Source organism: Loa loa (genome assembly GCF_000183805.2).
Source record: "Loa loa unplaced genomic scaffold supercont3.525, whole genome shotgun sequence".
Lineage (NCBI taxonomy): Eukaryota > Metazoa > Nematoda > Chromadorea > Rhabditida > Onchocercidae > Loa > Loa loa.
In genome coordinates this window covers 9,981-29,942 of record NW_018108705.1, presented here as the reverse complement: position 1 = coordinate 29,942, position 19,962 = coordinate 9,981, and the positions used below count along the sequence as shown (strand labels likewise).

At 31.6% G+C, this 19,962-nt stretch overlaps 3 protein-coding genes across 3 annotated transcripts in view; 2 read left to right on the top strand and 1 right to left on the bottom strand.

The window, feature by feature from the left end:
- Positions 1 to 1,667: 1,667 nt before the first annotated feature.
- Positions 1,668 to 8,390, top strand: LOAG_05633 (hypothetical protein; the record flags this gene model as incomplete). Its single annotated transcript, XM_020446920.1, has 16 exons — positions 1,668 to 1,866; positions 2,392 to 2,680; positions 3,078 to 3,153; positions 3,409 to 3,579; positions 3,995 to 4,117; positions 4,409 to 4,639; positions 4,787 to 4,955; positions 5,203 to 5,415; positions 5,622 to 5,790; positions 6,065 to 6,141; positions 6,318 to 6,514; positions 6,690 to 6,766; positions 6,917 to 7,003; positions 7,230 to 7,352; positions 7,560 to 7,759; positions 7,902 to 8,390. The coding sequence occupies 16 exons, from the start codon at positions 1,668 to 1,670 to the stop codon at positions 8,150 to 8,152; spliced, it is 2,652 nt and encodes an 883-aa protein (XP_020302794.1). The 3' UTR covers positions 8,153 to 8,390.
- A 351-nt stretch (positions 8,391 to 8,741) lies between these two features.
- On the bottom strand, positions 8,742 to 13,531 carry LOAG_18785 (hypothetical protein; the record flags this gene model as incomplete). The annotated part of the gene is made up of 9 exons (XM_020451447.1): positions 8,742 to 9,137; positions 9,461 to 9,752; positions 10,558 to 10,710; positions 10,917 to 11,073; positions 11,227 to 11,431; positions 12,008 to 12,172; positions 12,472 to 12,630; positions 13,123 to 13,170; positions 13,436 to 13,531. The coding sequence occupies 9 exons, from the start codon at positions 13,529 to 13,531 to the stop codon at positions 8,913 to 8,915; spliced, it is 1,500 nt and encodes a 499-aa protein (XP_020304770.1). The 3' UTR covers positions 8,742 to 8,912.
- Positions 13,532 to 14,669: 1,138 nt separating this feature from the next.
- Positions 14,670 to 19,962, top strand: part of LOAG_18784 (WD domain-containing protein) — a 7,725-nt gene continuing 2,432 nt past the window's right edge. The window contains exons 1-14 of the mRNA XM_020451446.1: positions 14,670 to 14,753; positions 14,882 to 15,034; positions 15,980 to 16,167; positions 16,309 to 16,397; positions 16,711 to 16,849; positions 17,135 to 17,282; positions 17,529 to 17,711; positions 17,874 to 17,997; positions 18,220 to 18,330; positions 18,428 to 18,562; positions 18,797 to 18,934; positions 19,084 to 19,171; positions 19,274 to 19,411; positions 19,603 to 19,742. Of these exons, the coding sequence (XP_020304769.1) occupies positions 14,886 to 15,034; positions 15,980 to 16,167; positions 16,309 to 16,397; positions 16,711 to 16,849; positions 17,135 to 17,282; positions 17,529 to 17,711; positions 17,874 to 17,997; positions 18,220 to 18,330; positions 18,428 to 18,562; positions 18,797 to 18,934; positions 19,084 to 19,171; positions 19,274 to 19,411; positions 19,603 to 19,742 (1,770 nt within the window). The 5' untranslated portion in view covers positions 14,670 to 14,753; positions 14,882 to 14,885. The remainder of the gene's footprint in view (positions 14,754 to 14,881; positions 15,035 to 15,979; positions 16,168 to 16,308; positions 16,398 to 16,710; positions 16,850 to 17,134; positions 17,283 to 17,528; positions 17,712 to 17,873; positions 17,998 to 18,219; positions 18,331 to 18,427; positions 18,563 to 18,796; positions 18,935 to 19,083; positions 19,172 to 19,273; positions 19,412 to 19,602; positions 19,743 to 19,962) is intronic.

Here is a 19,962-nt window from a genome sequence, read left to right as displayed (position 1 = left end):
TTATTATTATTATTATTATTATTATTATAATATTAATCATTATTATCATCATCATTAAGCATGAAAGCTATTCCACCGAATATTTAGTTGATAAATTAATCAATAAGCCGAATATTTAGTTGATAAATTAATCAATAAGCTAAAAAAATATTCATATTCTTAATAATGTAATATATGATATTAGAATATGCATTATTTTGATATCACTGCATTATTTAGAGCTCTGTCAATTAAAAGATTCCTTCAAAATGATAAAATATTATAATTTAATATTTCCTCATTTTGGAACTTTTCGAGAAGAAATGCTAAACATTAAAGACAACAAAAAGATTTTGAGAAAAAAAAAAGAAAACGGGAAAGAAAAAATTTACCAGACAAGTTTTAAAATAGTTTTACAACTTCATCATTTGACAATTTTTGCAGTGTAAAGTGAAAACTGAAAGTTTTGACAAATTTTACAATCATAGTACTAAGAAGGAATTGATGAAAATGAAAGACACAAAAAAAAAAAGAGAAAATTTTAAATGAAAGTGAAAATAAAAATTAAGTAAGCGAGAAACTTTATGATATTATTTATTAAAAATTTCGAATGAAACAGAGAAAATAAAACTCCAGTGGGTGTTATTTGCCATGAATACAATTTCTCACATAACCGAAGTTTGTTAAAAAAAAAAAGAAAAAAAAACTGTCCTTTTTATAGGCATAATAATTATATGAAAGAATGTACGCAAAATATTCTCACTTTCCAAGGGGCTTATTCCAAATTAATTTCAGCAAAAAAATATATGCAAATTTATCAGACGAAAAGTTTGATTAATTTGCATATATTTTGATTTTTTCTTTCTTCGTCATAATATATTGCAAAATAAATTTTTTAAAAGAATTTAAGTTTGTGAAATGTTTGTTGAGAAAAGAAGCACGAAATTCAATTTAAATTTTAAACATACGTTTTGAAGTTAATGCCAATGAAAATTGAAATTTAATTAAGTTTAACAACTATTTTACGATTAATTGGATGTCATCGAGAAACTTCTAGAATGTTATTTCAATCATTCATGAAATAAAACAAAAGTTTACCATAAAATTTGAAAATTTCACAAATTAGTAAAATCAAAACTACTGAAATTACACCTTTCTTTTTTTCTCCTAAACTTTCAATTATATGAAATTCGAGTCATCAATGTTTACACTACGTGGCCCGTCCGTTTAATGCCTATTTCGCAGCTCATCCTTTTTTCCTGCTAACATTAGATGGCTAATGTTGGTGTATTCCTCACATAGCATATGCTAATTAATGTTTAGTTTTGTCATTTTTTCATTAATTATTTTGATAATTTATGTTTAATTCTGTTATTTAAATACGGAAATGTAACCGTTTAATAATTTATAATTTGTAGAACGATTAAATAAATGAAGTATATTTTCGAAGAAATCAAATCACCTATCATTTTTCGAAAGAATGTAAATTCGTAATTTTGCACTGATTCGAAAATTTTGATCAAGTTACAGAATTTTGATAATTAAATTACTTCTCGTTTTTCCTTTCGTGGAAATCTGTCAAATTCGAACTAAAATTGAATTTGTCAAATTTGAATCAGCTTGATAAATTTGAAATTTCATTTAGTTTTTTTTTTTATATTGGAATCTGACTTTTTTTTTTTAGTTCGATGGACGAAGAATGGCGTGGTTCACAGGCTGCTTCACGTTGTCCATTCCTAAATCCGGATGCCGACTTAAATACCATTATTTCACATAATGCATTATTTTGTGATCGATGCCGTGATGAACAAATATTGGAAAAAACAAAAGGCGAGGAGATTCTGTTTGTAAATAGTTTACCGTATTGGATGTTGCCATCAAAAAGTGGTGAGTCTTGTAGTAAAATTTTGAAAATAGTAAAATTTTCTTGGTTTATTACTGTTACCATACATTTATTGATGAATTATCAGACCAATTAGACAGATTAATTGAAGTGATTGGCAACTGATATTGCGAGCCTTATTAATTAGTCTTGGTGAATGATCTCTTTTCTTTATGACCAAAGTATGCTGAATAGAATATGACCAAACGAGGATAAGCTTCGTTTGGTTTCATTTAGATTTTTCCTTGTAATTGCTAAAATCACTCCATTCTGTAAGGGTTTTATTGTCCCCTCATAATTTCTTTTTGACCTTTACAGTTTCTCTGCATGTATTCATATCACTGCATTAGCAAACATTAAGTTCCAAATTTGATACATATTCACAATAAAGTAAAACTTAGCTCATCTAAAAAAAAGTCAAATTTGTTAAAAAAGAAAAGATTACTCAGTTAAATTGTAGTTACCACAAATTATCCAAGGTTAAAATTTTTCGTCCATTTTTTCTGATCATGGAAAACAAACGAACAAAGGGGGTCAGTTTCAAAAGGCTCATGAATTGGATAATAATGAATCAATCTCATCAAAAGAATTCACTCAAGAAAAGCAAGGAATTACCACTGCTTCTGGCTCACGCGTGCAAGATGAAAAACTGGGAAGCATCGGGAAGGTGAGAAAGTGGAGAAAAGAAGATGAAGTACCAAATGTTTCGAGAACGAGCCATAAAGCTACTAAATCGGGAAAACAGGAATCAGGAAAGCGAGAGGCAAAAATACCAACTAACATTGCACTTCATAAATTGGCCAAGCAGGGTTTTTCGAAGTAAGTACAAGAACAAATAATTCCATTGATGGTTTGATTTTTTTTTCTCCTTGTAATATTTTAGATGGAATTATATTTACAAACAGTACAGCGTATTCCTTATTTCTTTTACATACGCATTTGTTTTTGTACACTGTATGGATGCCGTAATTGTCTTCATTATTGCACTTTTCTTTTAAACAATGGAATAATTTGTTTGCAGAATTTGAGCTTGAAATCAATAACTCTTTTATGTTTATGTGCTCGTCTCTTTCTTTTTTTTTCACGTCGCTTCAATCCTGTAACACATTTCGTTGCAGAGAGGTCAAATAGATATTTCTAAATCTCGTAATTATCTAATTTATTCAGCTATGGACAAAAATCGCTAACTTTCAGACGTAGCTTTATTAATTTTCAGAGAGGAGGCACTGCAGAAGTATGTTGAAAAGCAACGCGAAAAAGCTCATCCCAAATCAGAGGATGACAAAGTCCAAGTACGATTTACAATATCTCATTTTCGTGATATTTTTTCAAGGGAAATAGAACTAGAAATTAAGATTAAAATTTAACACTGATAAAATTTAACACTGATGGTCAAGTCCTAAACTTTTCAATACTCTTTAAGAAATAATCAGATTTAGAATTTGGGATATCTTTCTATCCGAATTAGCAATCAATACATACAAAAATTCCAGTTTTTTTTTCAAACATATATTGCCTTGATATATTTGAACTAATCTTTTTTTTAGATTGACCGAGAGGATATGCCATGGGCACCACCATTTCCAAAAATATTAAGAAAATATCATTCTCTTGTTCAAAGGCCGATAGATCATCAGCGCTATGTGGCCATTGTAGCGAACTTTCTGAATGCTAATCATTCGCAACCACGTTTTCAACAAAATCGGCAGGAAGTGCGAGTCGGTATTTGACTTATACACGCATACACTTAATAATCCGTTCTATTTTTTACTTATAATTACATTATTTGATTTTTAATGAATACATTCTGTAATATTTAAGGAAACAACATGAGTGTTTTTCGAGATAAAATCTTTTATTGACCTGTCAGTGCTAATAGAACTTAATATTTGGATAAAGAGCTTTCGTATCAAAACTTGATCTTAGATATGCAACTGACATAGATTTGAATATAGAACTATTATAACCTACAATGCGATCAAACGTAAACTTAGGAAGTGGGATAGGAATGCTTTGGCTAAGAAGAAGTGGGATAGCAATGCTCTAGTTAGGTTTATTTCATATATTAAAGTCAATGTTGTGTATCAGTTCAGCTTTCTTATTTCATTTTAAGAGTTTTAACACACTTTGCAGGTTATGGATGAAAAGTTGAAGGATGAGCGTATACAATACCAAGAATTGGTTTTACAAAGCCTCCGTTCTAGAAAAAAATCAGTATATACTTGTAGCAATCAACGAGCTATCTCCTATATCTTGGTATGATAACATTTGATCTATAATGCTCAATTGCAGGGCAGTCTACAAAAACGAAAGCAACTTTAAATTTTGAATGAATAAACCTTCCATAATAAATCACTTCACTATTCAGAAACTTTTCTGAAGAAATATGGTGTATTTGATGCATATTTTCGATATACAAAATATTAAATTTTAGAATACCTAATGATCCAACTGGGCTGCAATTATTTTAGAGATGCGAAAAAGAAGCTTAGTAAAATAGTTACTTTCTCATCTCACTATATATTGTTATAATTTGTGAATGTTTAGGATCGGTTAAGATCTCGTGCTTCATCACTGCATTGTCAATATAGTGCACCAATCTATGATGAAGAAATGAAGGATTTAGCAGTTGATGCTTTAACGGTTTTAACCAAAAAAGCAGTACTTTATCGGGGTACAGTGCCGAAAATTACTTTGCCAAATGAAAGACGTCGTTTCATATTTAATCGTTTGGTGGAAGATATATCAGCGCAATATCCACCAACCGAAAAAACAAAAGTTTGTAATTCTTTAATGTTTGGTTATTAAAAGTTTTTGTTAGCCGATACGATCGAAGGACATTTCATTCTGTTTGATTTCTGCTTATCTCATAGAAAAATAGTTTCATATCTGCTAATTTTATTGGGTCTTTGTTTTTGTTTCTAGTATCCCCTTGAATCCGATGAATTCGCGCTGCATTTAGCTGTCAAATATGGAGTACGCGTTGTAATGTGTTCAAGTAGCGCTTTAAAAATATTGTGTAATCCGTGGATCGCTGATTCCTCCACATACCTAATGCCGGTTGTGGTGAAACGAAGCTTTAGTGAAAGGACGAGTATGTGGTAGCTTTAAAAGTTTATTATAAACGCTTCCCATCATCACCATTAGTTAGTCCTCATCTAGTAGAAGGTTGCCAATAAAAGACTTGAAATCGATTATAACTTAAAATTTTAAAGTCTTTAACACTTAAAGTCTTTTGAAAACCTGTTAGATCAGAAAATTCCTTTCAATTTTTCCTTTTCGGAAGGGATTATATGATTTAAAGGTTCAATTTTTAATTTTGAGCGACTTTTTTTTCTTAGATCGTTTTGAAAATGTATGTCTTGTCAGTAAACCATGCATTGAAACGTCAATCAACGGTCCCTCATTATGGCGACGATATTTGAAGTTTTCTGTCAAATTAGCAATTCATGGTGATTTAAAAAAAGAAGCGGATGCGAAAATGTCAGCAAAAACGGGTGGGCGTCAGCGAGCTAACTGTACAAGACTGGGACAAACTAATCAAATGCAACAAGGTGTGACCAAATTAACAGTTGTTTTTAATTTTTGGATAACTTATTTTGAAGGCTTAAAGGAAATGAATCTTTGACACAGTCGAACAAACTTATGAGATATATTTACACAATTCAATTGGATTTTAATTTAAAGTTATAAGATCATCTTATCATGAAATATGTGACAAATACTGTACGTTTTTCAAAAGTCTTTTCATATTGTTAAGAAGCAGATAACGAAAGCAATTTGATAATTGTTGATGAAGTTGCTGATAGCGAGGAAACACCTTCAAATCTACCGTCAAATGCAATTAGCAGGAAAGAAGTGAATAACACTCAAAATGTAAAAACCAGTGCTGTGCCATCATCATCATTATCATCGTCTGCTACGACACCGTATGTTTTCTTTGAATTATGGCACTGAAGAAGAGAATCTGATCTAAACGAATTTATTGATATATCTAAATTTATCTGACTATTTTTTCTAAATTTTTTCTAAAAAAAAAATTTTTTTCTAAATGTATTCCGATTATCATAAACTTTCCTGTTTATCTTGGCTTTCAGATTGATATATGCACATTTATGTATGTTACTGATCTCATTTCATACAAGAACTATTCTCTCTGCAATTTTATTTATTATTTCTCATTACACTATTGATTATTTTCAGAGTTTGCGATGATATTCTTGGTGATATCATGAATGAAATGGGCACCAATGATACTGGTATTGCAAGCAGTTATGGAGGTTTGTATTAAATTTTAGGATAGATACATTTTTTAAATGTATCAAAGTTTTAGCAAAGGCATGCAGTTTTTTCTATTATTTAATAAAAAATTGATCTATTCTGGAACTGAACATTTGATTTAAATATTAAGATATTGTTAGGAGTTTAATTTTTTTTTAAAATTATTTTACTGTAGGAATGGATCAAAATTCTGCTCTTCCCTCATTTAATGGTGCTGATCTCAGTAAACGTTATACATTATTCTCACTTGGGCATGATGGAATGCAAGATGTAGATTTAATTATACGAGCCAATAACGATGGTGTTGATGGAATGGGGAATGAGCTGAGTATTGTTCACAAGATTGAATATGCCGCCGAATTTGGTGCTGAGGTTTGAGATTTTCGTAAATTTCGACAGAGAGGAAAAATACTTACTAACAAGCTGTTAAAGAAAAAAGAAAAAGGAAGGAAAAAACGGACGTGCAAGTTGCGAGAAGATAAGCTTTTCTTTTATATTGGATTTCCATTCTCAATATTCTTTTTTTCTAAATTATTTTGCATTTCAGAGGGTGGATGATGAAGAATGGCTACACGATTATTTTCGTTGCAAATTAAAGTGTGCTTCACAGCTTGTTCGCTTAAGGTATTACTTCCTTTTAATATTGAATTGTTCTTGTGCTTTTTTTTTCACAAATTTTTGTCTTTAAATTTGATTGTGAATTTCTGTTTTGGAATCAATGCTCTCAGCTAATTTTTTCTAAGAAAATAAATGTTCGCATTTATTTATTTGTAGAATACATTATTTGGAGCAGCATCTTCTTCAAAGGGAGCGTTACAATGAAAATATGTTAACTGCAAATCGACCGGATCTACGAAAACTGTTGGTGTTTCTTTAACACTTTAGAAAATAAACTCATAGAAAAATAACTTGAAAATACAATTGAAATAATTGCAGTTTGAGTGCGGTGATGTATGGAGCTTTTTGCAGGAGTATCTCGAATTATTTGACAATTAAATTTCCTCGAAACTACTGATTGATTGAATTAGCTTGAATTTTTCAGCTTGATTGTTTTAACTGCACTGATATTGACTGAATTATGTTACAGTGCTGAAGAACGAACACAGTGGTTGAAAAAGATAATCGTGAAATTAGAATCTCTTCAACCGGGCAATTATTTGATTCGGAAAGAATCGAACAAATTACAAATTTTGCGCCCAACAGATGACATGTAATTTTTTAAGTATTCCTGAATGTTGTCTTTCTGAATATGTTATGGCGATTTCTAATAATATGTTCGAGATATATTTTAGGAAGCACTGAGGAGCTATTCTCGATACTCTTTTCCTGAATCAATGTCGAAAGTTGTTTATCAGATTACGCTATTCGCAAATTTAAAAAAAAAAGTGAAATCAAATCCCTTATTAGTTCATTTTAGGGATAATTCATATTTGACAGAGAAACAGTTGAAGGAGTTGAATTTCGATGAACGTTTACCGCCGATCCAAGAAGTTTTTCGTGGAATTGATGAACATTTAGTGCTTGTGTATCATATTGTACAGAAACGAATACCAGCCTCGTTTGGAGCCAGAAAAGATAGTGTTATGTCAAGAAATCCAAGAAAAGAACAAATTAGTAGTGCGTCAATTACTTCATCGTTATTATGGTCTTTTAAAATAAATAATCTTTTAATTGGTCTTGTAAATGATCTTTTAATTTTTTCAAAAAAGTTCAACATCGATTTTGTTTCGTGTTTTTTTCAGTTTAAATTAAATTTTAGCATTACACGGCAGTGACCAGCAGGCTCATCGCCAACAATCCAAGGATACCGACGATGTGTTCGGTGATCCGTTGGAGGAGGAAGCAACTAACACACGGGAAGGTATATCATCGTCAATTTATCGATCCAGAAGACGTGGAAAACGTAATCATTCAAGAAGAAATTGTAGAGGCGGTTCAAGAACACCTATTTGCAACAAACGTTCAAGATTTGTCGATTTTGATGCGCCTCAGGGACTAAAAGGGCACTAAAGATACTGTAGTCAGTTAGCTTATCGATATTTGATAGTTAATGCTTTCGTTTTTTGTTTCACTTAGTGTTCGTGTTCATATTTACGTTTCTGTATTTGAGATTTCATCTTTGATCTTTATTTTAGATTCAGAAATATGAATTTAAACTTCTTAATATCAAATATTTTTCGAAAAATCTTACCAATACTTAGCTTGTTTGCTCATTTTTCTCGCTTTCGTCGATTAAATTTAAATGCACTCTTGTTTTATAAATGCATCACCAACACGAATTTTAAATCCAGTTTGCTGCGAAATTTAAATTTCTATTAAGGGCCGTATACTCTAGCAGTCTCAAAACCAAACAAATTTATTTTTATTAAAATCAAAAGGAAGAGAAAAAAACAGACAAAACGGAATAAACGGAAATGGAGAAAACTTTAGGTAGATATATCCTTTCAAAATTAAAATAAGCCGAACTTTTATGACGAAAGTTCAGGTGGCAGTCAGTAACACATCAAAAAAATTCTGATAAATTTAGCCTCTCGTATCCTCTTTTAATTATAATAGGAACTGAAAAATGTGTAGAACATTTCTTATTATTTGCAGTCGTCCGATCTCTAAAGTGGATGGACCTTGAAAATCTTAACAATTTGATTCACTTGGGAAACACCAATTTATCCTTTTACATGTTATCACGTTTATTTGATGATTACGAAATAAAACAATAGAGGTCAGAGGGGATTGCTTTCATAAAGAGAACTGGAAATAGACACTGATATAATCATAAAAGTCCTTGTCTCTTAAGATCTTCAAACGTTCGCTTATTGACGACATTTCCCGCGGAATCCTCAAACTCTTCATCGTGTTCAGGGTTCCATTTTAGCGATTCCTTTTGTCGTCGTATTTTTCCCCAAAGTTCGACAGCATCAGAAATTTTTGTAATATTGGCAAAATGTGCCGTATTTGGAATCCCAAGACAACGCATGCCATGCGAATGACGCCATTCCTGAATTTGGAAAAATATAAGTGAATGAAATTTTTGAAATATTCAGATTTTCCAACTCAAAAAAACCTTAATAACAGCTATTAATGGTTATAAGTGGATAATCAACTGTGGAGGAACTATCCATTTGACATTTGTAAATGTGAAGTAGAATCGTGTTTAAAGAAGAGTACATTGAAAAAAAAAAGCAAACGCATTGGAATTATTGTCATTTTATCGGTTATGTTATTTATGCATTAAAATTAGAAATCACTAAGGAGCTCAGCGCTTAAATTTTATTTCACCAACAATTTAAAAAAAAACCACGTAAAGAAAAGTTTGCTTACATTGAAATGCCGCTGAAATGCCTTCGGTCCTTTGTAAACTTGATTACCGCAAATTTCACATGGAAAAGATATATTGAGACCATGCAACTTATATAGCCAATATGGAATTGGTTTACCATCCCATCCTAAAGGTAAGTTTTTGGGATTATATGGAATGCTATCATCCTCATCATCATCTGACATGTCGTTTATATCTTCCTCTTCCTCCATATTTTCACCGACACCCCGTGCTTGCTTTCTTTCGACATTTTCTTTAGTGGCTTCTCTTTCATCGCTCAACAAAGATGATAATCTGAAAATCATCTTCATGTTACACTGTCATGTTAAACTTGGAAACAATTATTCACATTTCACTGAAGTGCTGCCATGAGCGGATGTAGTTCATTTCAATCCTTTGTACCAATTTAGTCCTCTCTTCATCAGAATTAGACACTATCATCTTTTCGAGAAGTAGCTGAACAGTTATCTCCCTAAATTCGATTTAGTAGTGCTAATAATCCATTTGTTATGAAATTGGTAACGCGTCCTATTTATCAGAGTTCTCTTCTGTTGGTTTTGATAGTAGAAAGTAAACTATATTCTTATGAGATTCGATGACGGATCGCATTCATACAAAGGTGAACATTTCCCGGAATACATATATCCTTTGATACTTTCGTCTTTAAGAACATCAAAAATATTGAAGTATTTTAACACTTGGTAATGCAACTTCATCAAGTAAATAAGATAAGTGAAAATATACACAGGAATTTAATCATCTTTCAAGTAAAATTTTGCATGTTTTTATATGCTCGAAATACTGACAAGTTAATCAAGCTGTATTCAGCATTGTGTTTAATTTACTGTATTTCACTTATAGCATTTTACTACAGCATTTTACTGTATTATTTATTCTACTGTACTGCACTCATTTACTGTATTCAGCAAATGTATTTACCCTATTTATGGTTGTTTTAAGCAATATATTGCTACCAGTTCAAGTTGATGGTCCCCGTTGAAACTATTCGGATGTGAAAATGATTACTAATATTTATAGCAACTATTGTACATAACACTAGAACCATGCATTTGCATAAACATATAAGTAAATATCTTGCCGTTGGATGTATGCTTCCAGTCGTGCTGTTTGGTGTAATTTGGATTGTTCCTTCTGATCCGTATCATGACGCTTTGCTAATGCCGTCTTCTCCATTTCACTCAGTTTATGTCCTTTAGTTGCAAATAGTCGTTCTGCCCTTTCTTTAAGCGTACTAGAAACGGTTTCATTTTGGAAGCTATTATATTAAATCAACAGTCCTTCAAGTGAATCAACCGATTTTAATTTCGGAACCAATTTGTGAAATGTATTTCAAAAATCAGTGCAGTAAAATTCGAAATTTACCAATCGAAATCTTAGTATGAATCTCTTTTTTTTTTCTTTGTTTGTTATTTTGTAGCTAAATCAAATTCAACAAACCCGCCACATTTTAAACCAAGCGCAACAAGCGCAGATTTTAAACGATCAAGTCCAAGTGTTTCTAAATCGGTAGCTGTTTCGAATGACGAAAGATCCAGGTGTGCACCAGAATGCGCCAGAGCACTATGCTGATCACGGCTCCACCCCGGGACTGTGCCTGAATGATAAAGCTACATACATACTTGCTCTCATTATGACCGCCATTTCTGATCATTTGAATCTATGCATTCTTGAAAATTAAAATGTATTATCCAAAGCGTGCATTTTCAACGCAGGAAATTTTAAAAAAAAATAAGACAAACAAACATACCTTCTTCCCATTTTTTATCAAATTCAGCGTCGACTTTCTCAAATTCCTCACTTACACTAAGCAGAGGACGTGTCCTTGCGAGGAAAGTAATTAAATATTCTTTCAGTGCGCTAAGGTATTCACGGTAGCTGCCAGTTTTTTTTGAACTCACTGGAATATCCGCACAACGATCAAAGTTGCTCAAGAACGCCAAATAATCCATTCTCTAAAAAGTGGATTAAAATGGAGCAACCGGCGAAATATAATTGGTATTGAAACATCCGTAATAAGAATCTCAAAGTCCTTCCGTTACGCATACATACCATAATTAAGTAGTTTCAAAATTTCACATTGTCTGGATGTTTACAAGTGGCATCTCTAACATCTGAATTCAGTGATTTAAAACAGAGAAGCAAATAGGGGAAAACATGGAGGTAACCAACACAAAAATCATATGCTTATGTGATGATTCTATTTTTACTTTAAGTTTTGAATTTGGTTTGTATGATATGATCTACACTTTCTATTTTAGTCTACAAAATTTAGCTTTCCATCATAGTTATTAATTTGTAAATAATTATTCCCATATTTCAATCAAACTCGATCAAACAGTGATCAAACAGATCAAAAGCGGCACAGTTTTCTGTGACCATATTTCGTCAAACACGCCGTTTACTATTTCATGTGATAAATAAAATTTCTAACGAAATTCGATTTGAACATTATAAAACAAAGTAAGGAAGTCAAAAAAGGTTAACGATCAAATTACAATAATTCATCAAGTAGTTGAAAAATGGCAAACCTTCACTCCTTTAATATTAATATATTTATCGTAAAGAGTGTGCAGATCCAGAAATCGTCCATAACCTTCTTCATCAGTAAACTCAACCAGATCTTTTTCGGCTAGTTCTATATTTTCTATAGCTTCATTCATTTTTTGAAATTCCAAACTTAGCGGTATAGCAATCTATAAGGAATTTACAAAGTTCTACAAGTAAAGAAATAAGAATGTCATAGGATATTTCATGTAATATTTCAGATATTCTTTGACAACGTCACTTTTTAGCACTGATTTTTTAAAGCTAACTCCAATGAAAGATGGTGTCTTAAGATCGCACATTTGAAAAATTACGATAGAACGATAGAATCATGAGGTGATACAAAGATTAGCGCGAAAAATGATACTGTTAAACGCAATAATCGCCAATAGCACTTGGATAATTTTGTATAATCCTTATTTTCATATAACAAAATAGGTTGACAAACCTCATCTGGATTTCTTCGATGCGCATCCTTTAATGATTTCAAACGTGAGTAAAACTCTGCAAACTCGTTTGGACCAGCAACGGCGCGTAATTCCAATTTGCGTGACTTATCATCATCTTCATATGTCAGACGCAACTTTTTTGTAATTTCATGATGTCGCTAAAGAATGAAAAACATAAAGAAATCAACTACTAACTGGATTCAATTAGTGACTAGTGACTGAATTCAAAAAATAAAACCAACTTTAATTACATTTGAAGAAATAAACAAAATAAATGGATGATAAACAAATAAATGAATAAGAAATGGGTTTAAGCTTGACTGTAAGCAGAAAATTTAGATATAAGAATCAAACTAACGAATTATAATTAAATCAAAGCAAAGAAGCCTTATTATACTTAGTGCAAAATTTTTCATAAGACCTGCAAAACCAAATGTGGGGTAAGCTGAAGGGTGTGTACATTTTTAAAAATCGTAAGGCTAAAATTTTGCTAAAAAATCTCAAAAGTTCTTAGAAAGATTATATTTAGCATAAAAAATTATACCTACAATATCATCAAATAAAAACATATATCACACAAACTACAAAAATTCAAAAAATTTTCATAAATGTCTAATCTCCTGAGATAAGCTTAACTAAAACAAACTTACATCAACAAGACGCCGTACACGGTGATCCCCATTTACTTTCTCTTTGTGCTGCAAATGAAATCTCCTTATTAAATCCAGAAAAACGCAATGAAACAATAGCTTTGTTTGCGGAAATGCTTCAGAAATTCCAAAATACTTCGAAAAAGAAGAAAAGAATGGGTAAACACTGCCAAGAAAAAGAACTAAGGTCAACTGCAAAACAATAATCCATATTTCGGATATGATAAATCAACTAAGCCGTTACTGTACAGAACGATTATTGTACAGAATTATCATCCATACCAAAATTACAGGGCGAAGTAAACAAACTAACAGATTTGCGTTCATGAAGGTACTCTTTGGTCATACTATCGATCAGGCGATCTCGTTCTTCGTGCAAACGTCGCTGAGTTTCCAGAATACTTTCCATTCTGGAAAAATCATAATTATGAAGTGAACTCATCAATAACTTATTCTGAAAATTCAATTGGGATCCAAGAATGAATTGAAAATGAATTCAAATGAAATTTTGGAAAAAATGGATTGAAAATACGGCATGATGCAAAGGTTAGACTTAAAATTACTCACATCCAAAACTTGTCAGAACAAATGAGTAATTACTAATTAAATAAATATGTGTTAAAGATTTCATTCTTAGCACTTTTCAAACTATGAAATGACATGTTTCAAAAGACCCTTATATATATATCAAATATTAATATCACAAAATAACAATCAATCTTTTTTAATAATCAATGCAACATGACAACTTTTTTACAGTCAAAGTTAAACTTTGAATTTTATTCCTTGATTATCTCTTATAACTTATTACTGTCCTATATCCTACCATTATTACTTTCATATATTTCATCACTTTGTTAATTTCAAAGTTAATCAGTATTTAATTTATTATACCAAAATGCATTCTACCAATCATCATTGTCATTGCAAAGTACAAAAACTGTCACAAATTCCTTTATATTACTTTTAAAAAAGTGAAAGAACCACACAGTATATTCAGTATAATCTTAATTAGATTATCCAATTCTTATCAGTCTCTATCATTCTCTAACAGTTCTTAACAATCTTCCACCCTCTTCTAAACCGTCCTATTTCCAAGGACTGGAAAATAAAACTCATTCAGTGGGATAAAAAAGAAAACACTGATAAAACTTCCCCTCCCCTTCTCTCCCCCATAACTATTCCCAAACACCAAAAACCGCACTAAGTCGACACCGCGAAACGTCGAAATGTTTGGCTCGGCCATATTTTCTTTTCTGCTGTTTGTTATGGGATATATTTTTTGTCTTTGTCTTATTGGTAACTTATGGAGATTTGACTGCCTACTGGGTTTATTAGTTAATTAGTTCTCAGAATATAAGAAAATCAAATTATTTGCCATATTAATTATCAACACTTTCACACTCATAAATTATTTAATAAATCTAATGAAAAACTTAAGTAAAATTTCAGATTTATTATGATTACTTCGTTAGTTTGGAGATTTTTGCGCTGATTAGTTGACTAGTTAAGAGAATTTTACGATTCGTTAATTAATTATTTGAACAAATTTTCAGGTTCGTGTTAATTGATTAGATTGGATTGCTAGGTTTACCATTTAATTATCTCGAAAGGTTGCCATTCAGCAATTGGTTAGTTCAGATGTTTAGATTCATTAGTTTTATTACTTTAATTATAAACGAGTGCTTCTCAGCAAATTGTAATTTTACTGTTGTAAATTGTTACTGTAATTTTTCGTGAAATTTATTAAAAATTTTAGATTTATGGAAGTTCGCGAAGAAAGTGGAAAAAAATATGAGTTTAGTGGCATTATTGCAGCGCATCTTTCTGATGTAAAATGTATTGTTAAAACCGATTCAGAACAGATTATTTCCGGTAGTCGTGATGGAAGCGTTAAAGTTTTCTCAGAAAGGTTATATTCGTTCATTCATTTACAAAACTCATCAGGTAGCAGTAATTAATTATAAATAATTAGATAACGGCAAAATTTTGTCAGTGAACTGTGAAAACACTATTAGAATGATAAGTTAGCGGTTGATAACCAGATATAATTTATTGATTTTTATTGACTAGTGAATGATAAAATGCGTGATGTAATAGTTTCATAACTAAGTGACATTGAAAGATTTGGTAAGGAATAACTAAGCACATATTTCATTAATTGTTGGTGTACAATGATTACTTTACATTAAATAATGGATATTTTATGTGATTGCTAGATCTATAATTCAAGCATTCAGTGATGGAAAACCGAATACATCGTCTAAGTACTCGTTATTGAGTAATCAATAAATAAATTGTAATCCGAGTGCACCTCATCGTTAATGTACATGTATTTTAAAATGCCCATTTATCATTTGTTTTAACATTTGGACTGAAAGATAAGAACATTTTTGCAATCGATATTTAAACATACATTCGCATGTTTAAATACTCGAATGTCAAATTATTTGAGTAATTAAGTCTATGGATACTTCAACGAGATGTTAATGAAATAATGGCACCTTTGCAACGACAGATTTTAAAAAAAAAAGAGAGAAAAAAAAACTGATATGATTGAAATCCATCCCAGAAAATCATCTACAAATGGAAATTCCTTTTGCTTTTCCCCTCGTCTTTTCTGATATAAATATTGACGAGTAAGAAGAAATTTTTGACAGACAAAAAAACTGGTATAATACGTACGTTTGGTAATTTGGTCTGAACAGGGATACTCAGCTCATTTAAGAATCCAGAAACTGGAAAGGAGGGGTCGAACAAAAGTAGTTGAGATTTCTTTGAATTTTCATTGCCATGATTTGAAGTTAACCTTTCATTTCTTTAATTGCCTGGGTTTTTGCCAATTTAATATTTTCAGGAATAATGCTTACATGGAGGATATATCATTTACAAATGTGGAGAGGTTAGCTATTAATGCAGTAGCATTTTATCTATGCCCAAGATATGGATGGTTAATTTTTGTTGGCCGTAAAGATGGCTCAATAGCGGTATATACATCCAATGACGATAAACCGACGCGTATATTACATGAGCATAAAATGAACGGTTCGTTCCCTTCTACATTACAGAACCGCTCTTCTTATTTACTAGTGCTAATAAATTTTAATTTATTGGAACTGTTGAAGTGCAAAATACGGAAGAGTTTAGCGATTTTAAAAGTAGGAAAAAAAGTGCAGATATTTTTAGTTTGTGCGCTACATGTTGATGCTGAAAATGGAAAATTAATGAGTGGCTCCTGGGATAATAATGCAATAATTTGGCCAATTCAGGAAATCGTTAGCGGCTCGAGTTTTAATGCATGTGTTTTCATTTATAATACTTAAAGAACTTTTTATAATTTCCGTAAATTTTAAATATAATTTTTTATATTTCCTACAGTTATTTCACAGTGTAAAAAATGTATTGTAATCGTTATGCTATTGAATTTTAATTGTTTCTGCTAGCCACTAAACTATAATGTGTACAAGTGGTGAAATAGAGATGAAATTCAAACTTAACTGTAGAATTTTTGAGTAAGATTTATACAAGTTGTTCTTTCTTTGTATTTCTTTATATTAGAGTTTTCAATTTTCATTTTATTTTTTACAGGCACTATGTCTAGTAGGTCACAGATTATCTGTTTGGACAGTCGCTTCCATACCTGAACGACCCGACTTTTATCTTACTGGTTCAGCTGATTTGACAATTAAATTTTGGCAAGGTGACAATGAAGTAAATTCATTTTCTGGTTCGTTCAATTCTAACGTCATTTTCATGTTACATAAACTTCCGGTTGAAGTAAATGTTACATAAACTTCCGGTTGAAGTAAAGCTAGTTCGACTGTGATATTTCGCAAAATGATACATGATCCTAGCGTTAAATTTTCTTGTCCAACCCTTAGTCACACTGTGATTTTAATTTTATATTCGGAGCATTTCTTCATAATTTTAGATTTAGTACATTTAAAATTCGGACTCAGAAAACTTGAAAAACGTCTATTACATTTTGAAACATTTTTCATTTTTTCTTCAGGTCATGACGATGTTGTACGATCTATTGCAGTCTTATCGAAACACAGGTTCCTCTCGGCTGCTAATGATTTCACGATTCGTTTGTGGGATATTGATTCTGGTGCTTGCCTTCAAAAATATAGTTCGTTAAGTGGAGAATATATATACAGGTGTTTTATGAGATTACATTGTTATCCACATCTTGGTGACACCAATTAAAACTTCAGCGCAGCTTGTGAAATTCGGAAGAAAACCAATGATTCCCTTATTCGATGAGCAAATGAACATGGCTTAGTGTTCTCTACGATGATTCATAACTGAAATCATTGTCTGTAGTGGTTTATTCTCTTGTCTCATCATTTATGATTATTTTCCATTTGCGAATTGTTGGAACTTTTTTTCATTTTTTATTTCAGTTTGACACATGCTAACATATCAGGGCATAATTTGATGGCTAATTCTGGTGAAGGTGGTTTTCTGGAAATATGGGGTCTGAATGACGATGGTTCACTGACTCACAAACAATTGATTAGGACACCAGCACAAAGCCTTTGGTCCCTTACTTTTCTAAAAAATGGTGATATTGTTGTCGGTGCTGAGTAAGTGTTGAGTAACTGATCATAAAAGAAATTAAAAATCCAAAACTGAATAAATCTTTTTTTGGGGTTCAATTGAAATACTTTCGTAAAACTATGATTTGCTGATCAATTCAGTAAGTTAAATCGTGTATTAAGGATTTTGGTAAGGTCGATCTATTTCAGTGATGGCAACATTTATATTTTCTCTGCCGTTGCAAGTCGAAAAGCAGATGCTAGTACGATGGGATCATTCCAATGTGCTGTTGCTAAGAAAATTGCTGAAACCGAAGCAGTCATGGCTGCTCAGGTCAAGTTTGTGCCAATGCCTATATATATATATTCAAGCTAGCATCCAGATATACAAAGATTAATTGCGCGTTACGCGATCTCGAAAATTTGCTGCATTAACGCAACGTTTTTGTAAGCGTATCTGAAGACAACATTTGAAATACATTTCTTTTCCTAGCCAAAATGTATTTGTACTTCGTACTTTTTTTCTAACGAACTTTACCAACTTATGAGTTTTTAGCAAAATGAAGTAGTTAAAATCAAGGTTGCACTGGATGATGGGGAACCACATATTGAATTGCGATATAAAAAAGGATCAGATCCATATGATGCTGCGCAAACATTTTTGATGGTTGGTCACTTTCATTTCATTCTTTGATTCGATTTATAACATTATTTTGTGCTTCATGGAAATATAATGTAAAGTCTAAAGGTTTTTAGTGTTTTAGGAGAACAATTTACCTGCATCGTATATGAATGAAGTTGCGCAGTATATCATCGAGAATATACCTGAAGCACGTCAAGCAACTAATAAAAAAATGGCCCAGTCACAATCCACTCAAAAAGTTCTCGTGGATGGGAAGGCAAGATTTCCAATTTCAACTTTGCAGAAAACAGAAAAAGTCGAAGTTCAAGAGAACTTAAAGTTGCCGTACATAAATGATTAAACTTGAGGGAATTATTAAATCAAAGCGCTCTGTTTTGATACTCTCGTAAGTCTCATGCCGTTTATTTTGTGGTCAAGGTAGAGTTTTTTTGCAGATTGGTTCTGAAGGAGGTAGCTTGTAATGTTTCTCTGACTTTTGAAATTTTTTCAGGAATGGGATTATGTATTTGATGTAACAACTGAAGATGGACGAGTTTTGAAATTACCGTATAACGTGGGTGAAGATACGAATTGGGCAGCACAACGTTTTATTGAAAAACATAATCTTCCCATAAAGTTTTTAGAGAAAGTTAGTTTCAGCTTTTCTAACTTTCGTTAGGACACTTAATCGGTTAAATATTCTCAAAATTTTGGTTAGAGATTAAGGGTAAAATATGAGTGCTGGAAAATTATTAGCTGATAATTGAAGATATTAACAACTAATAATTGAGATTCCAGGTTTCTACACTTCTTCGTCTTCAAGTTCCTGGAGCATACGGCAGTGCCAGCAGTGGTGGATTTGGTAATTTCAGTGATCCTTTCACAGGTTAGAATTGTTTCGATATTTAATAAATTTTTTCAAAAGGAAATGTACTCTGTGTGTCATATTTTTGAACATTGTGCAGAAAAGTTACTGTCTGGATTTTAGAAGGACGTTATGTTCCTTCTGCAACGGGGAATCGTCAAACTTCAGATGGGGAAAGATTTGCAGCCGATCCTTTCACTGGTGGAAATGCATACGTTTCAAATTCTGCTGCAGTAGTGCCAAATGTTCGCTTACCTATCGGTAAGTTCGTCTTTTTTGATAAAATCATCCCTAAAACATGTCACAAACGTCTCAAACGTATCAATTTATGAATATGGGTCCAAATGAGTTGAGAAAAGGGCGGAGTGGAGAGCATGCTGTGTGAAACTACTGCAGTTTACGCATAACGTTTTAATTCGTATAATTTTATCCACTGTAATTTTTTATTTCAGATAAAAAACGACCGCGTAGTGAACTTGTTCCGCTATCCAGTTTCTTCCAATTTGGTATCGAACAAGCTTCAGCTAAGGCAATCATAAAGCTCAGGGAGTTAAATGAGATGCAAACTAGATATAAGCTGAACGAGGAACAGGTACGTTTTTCTTCAATATAATATTTTTTTGAACAAAATTTGAAAATTTGGTAATAACAGTTTTAGTATCATGGAAACAGTGCTATTCTTTTAATAGCCATTTGGAGCATGTCATAATTCTAGTATATACATATAAATATATATATGTATATACATATATATATATATATATATATATATATATATATATATATATATATATATATATATATATATATAT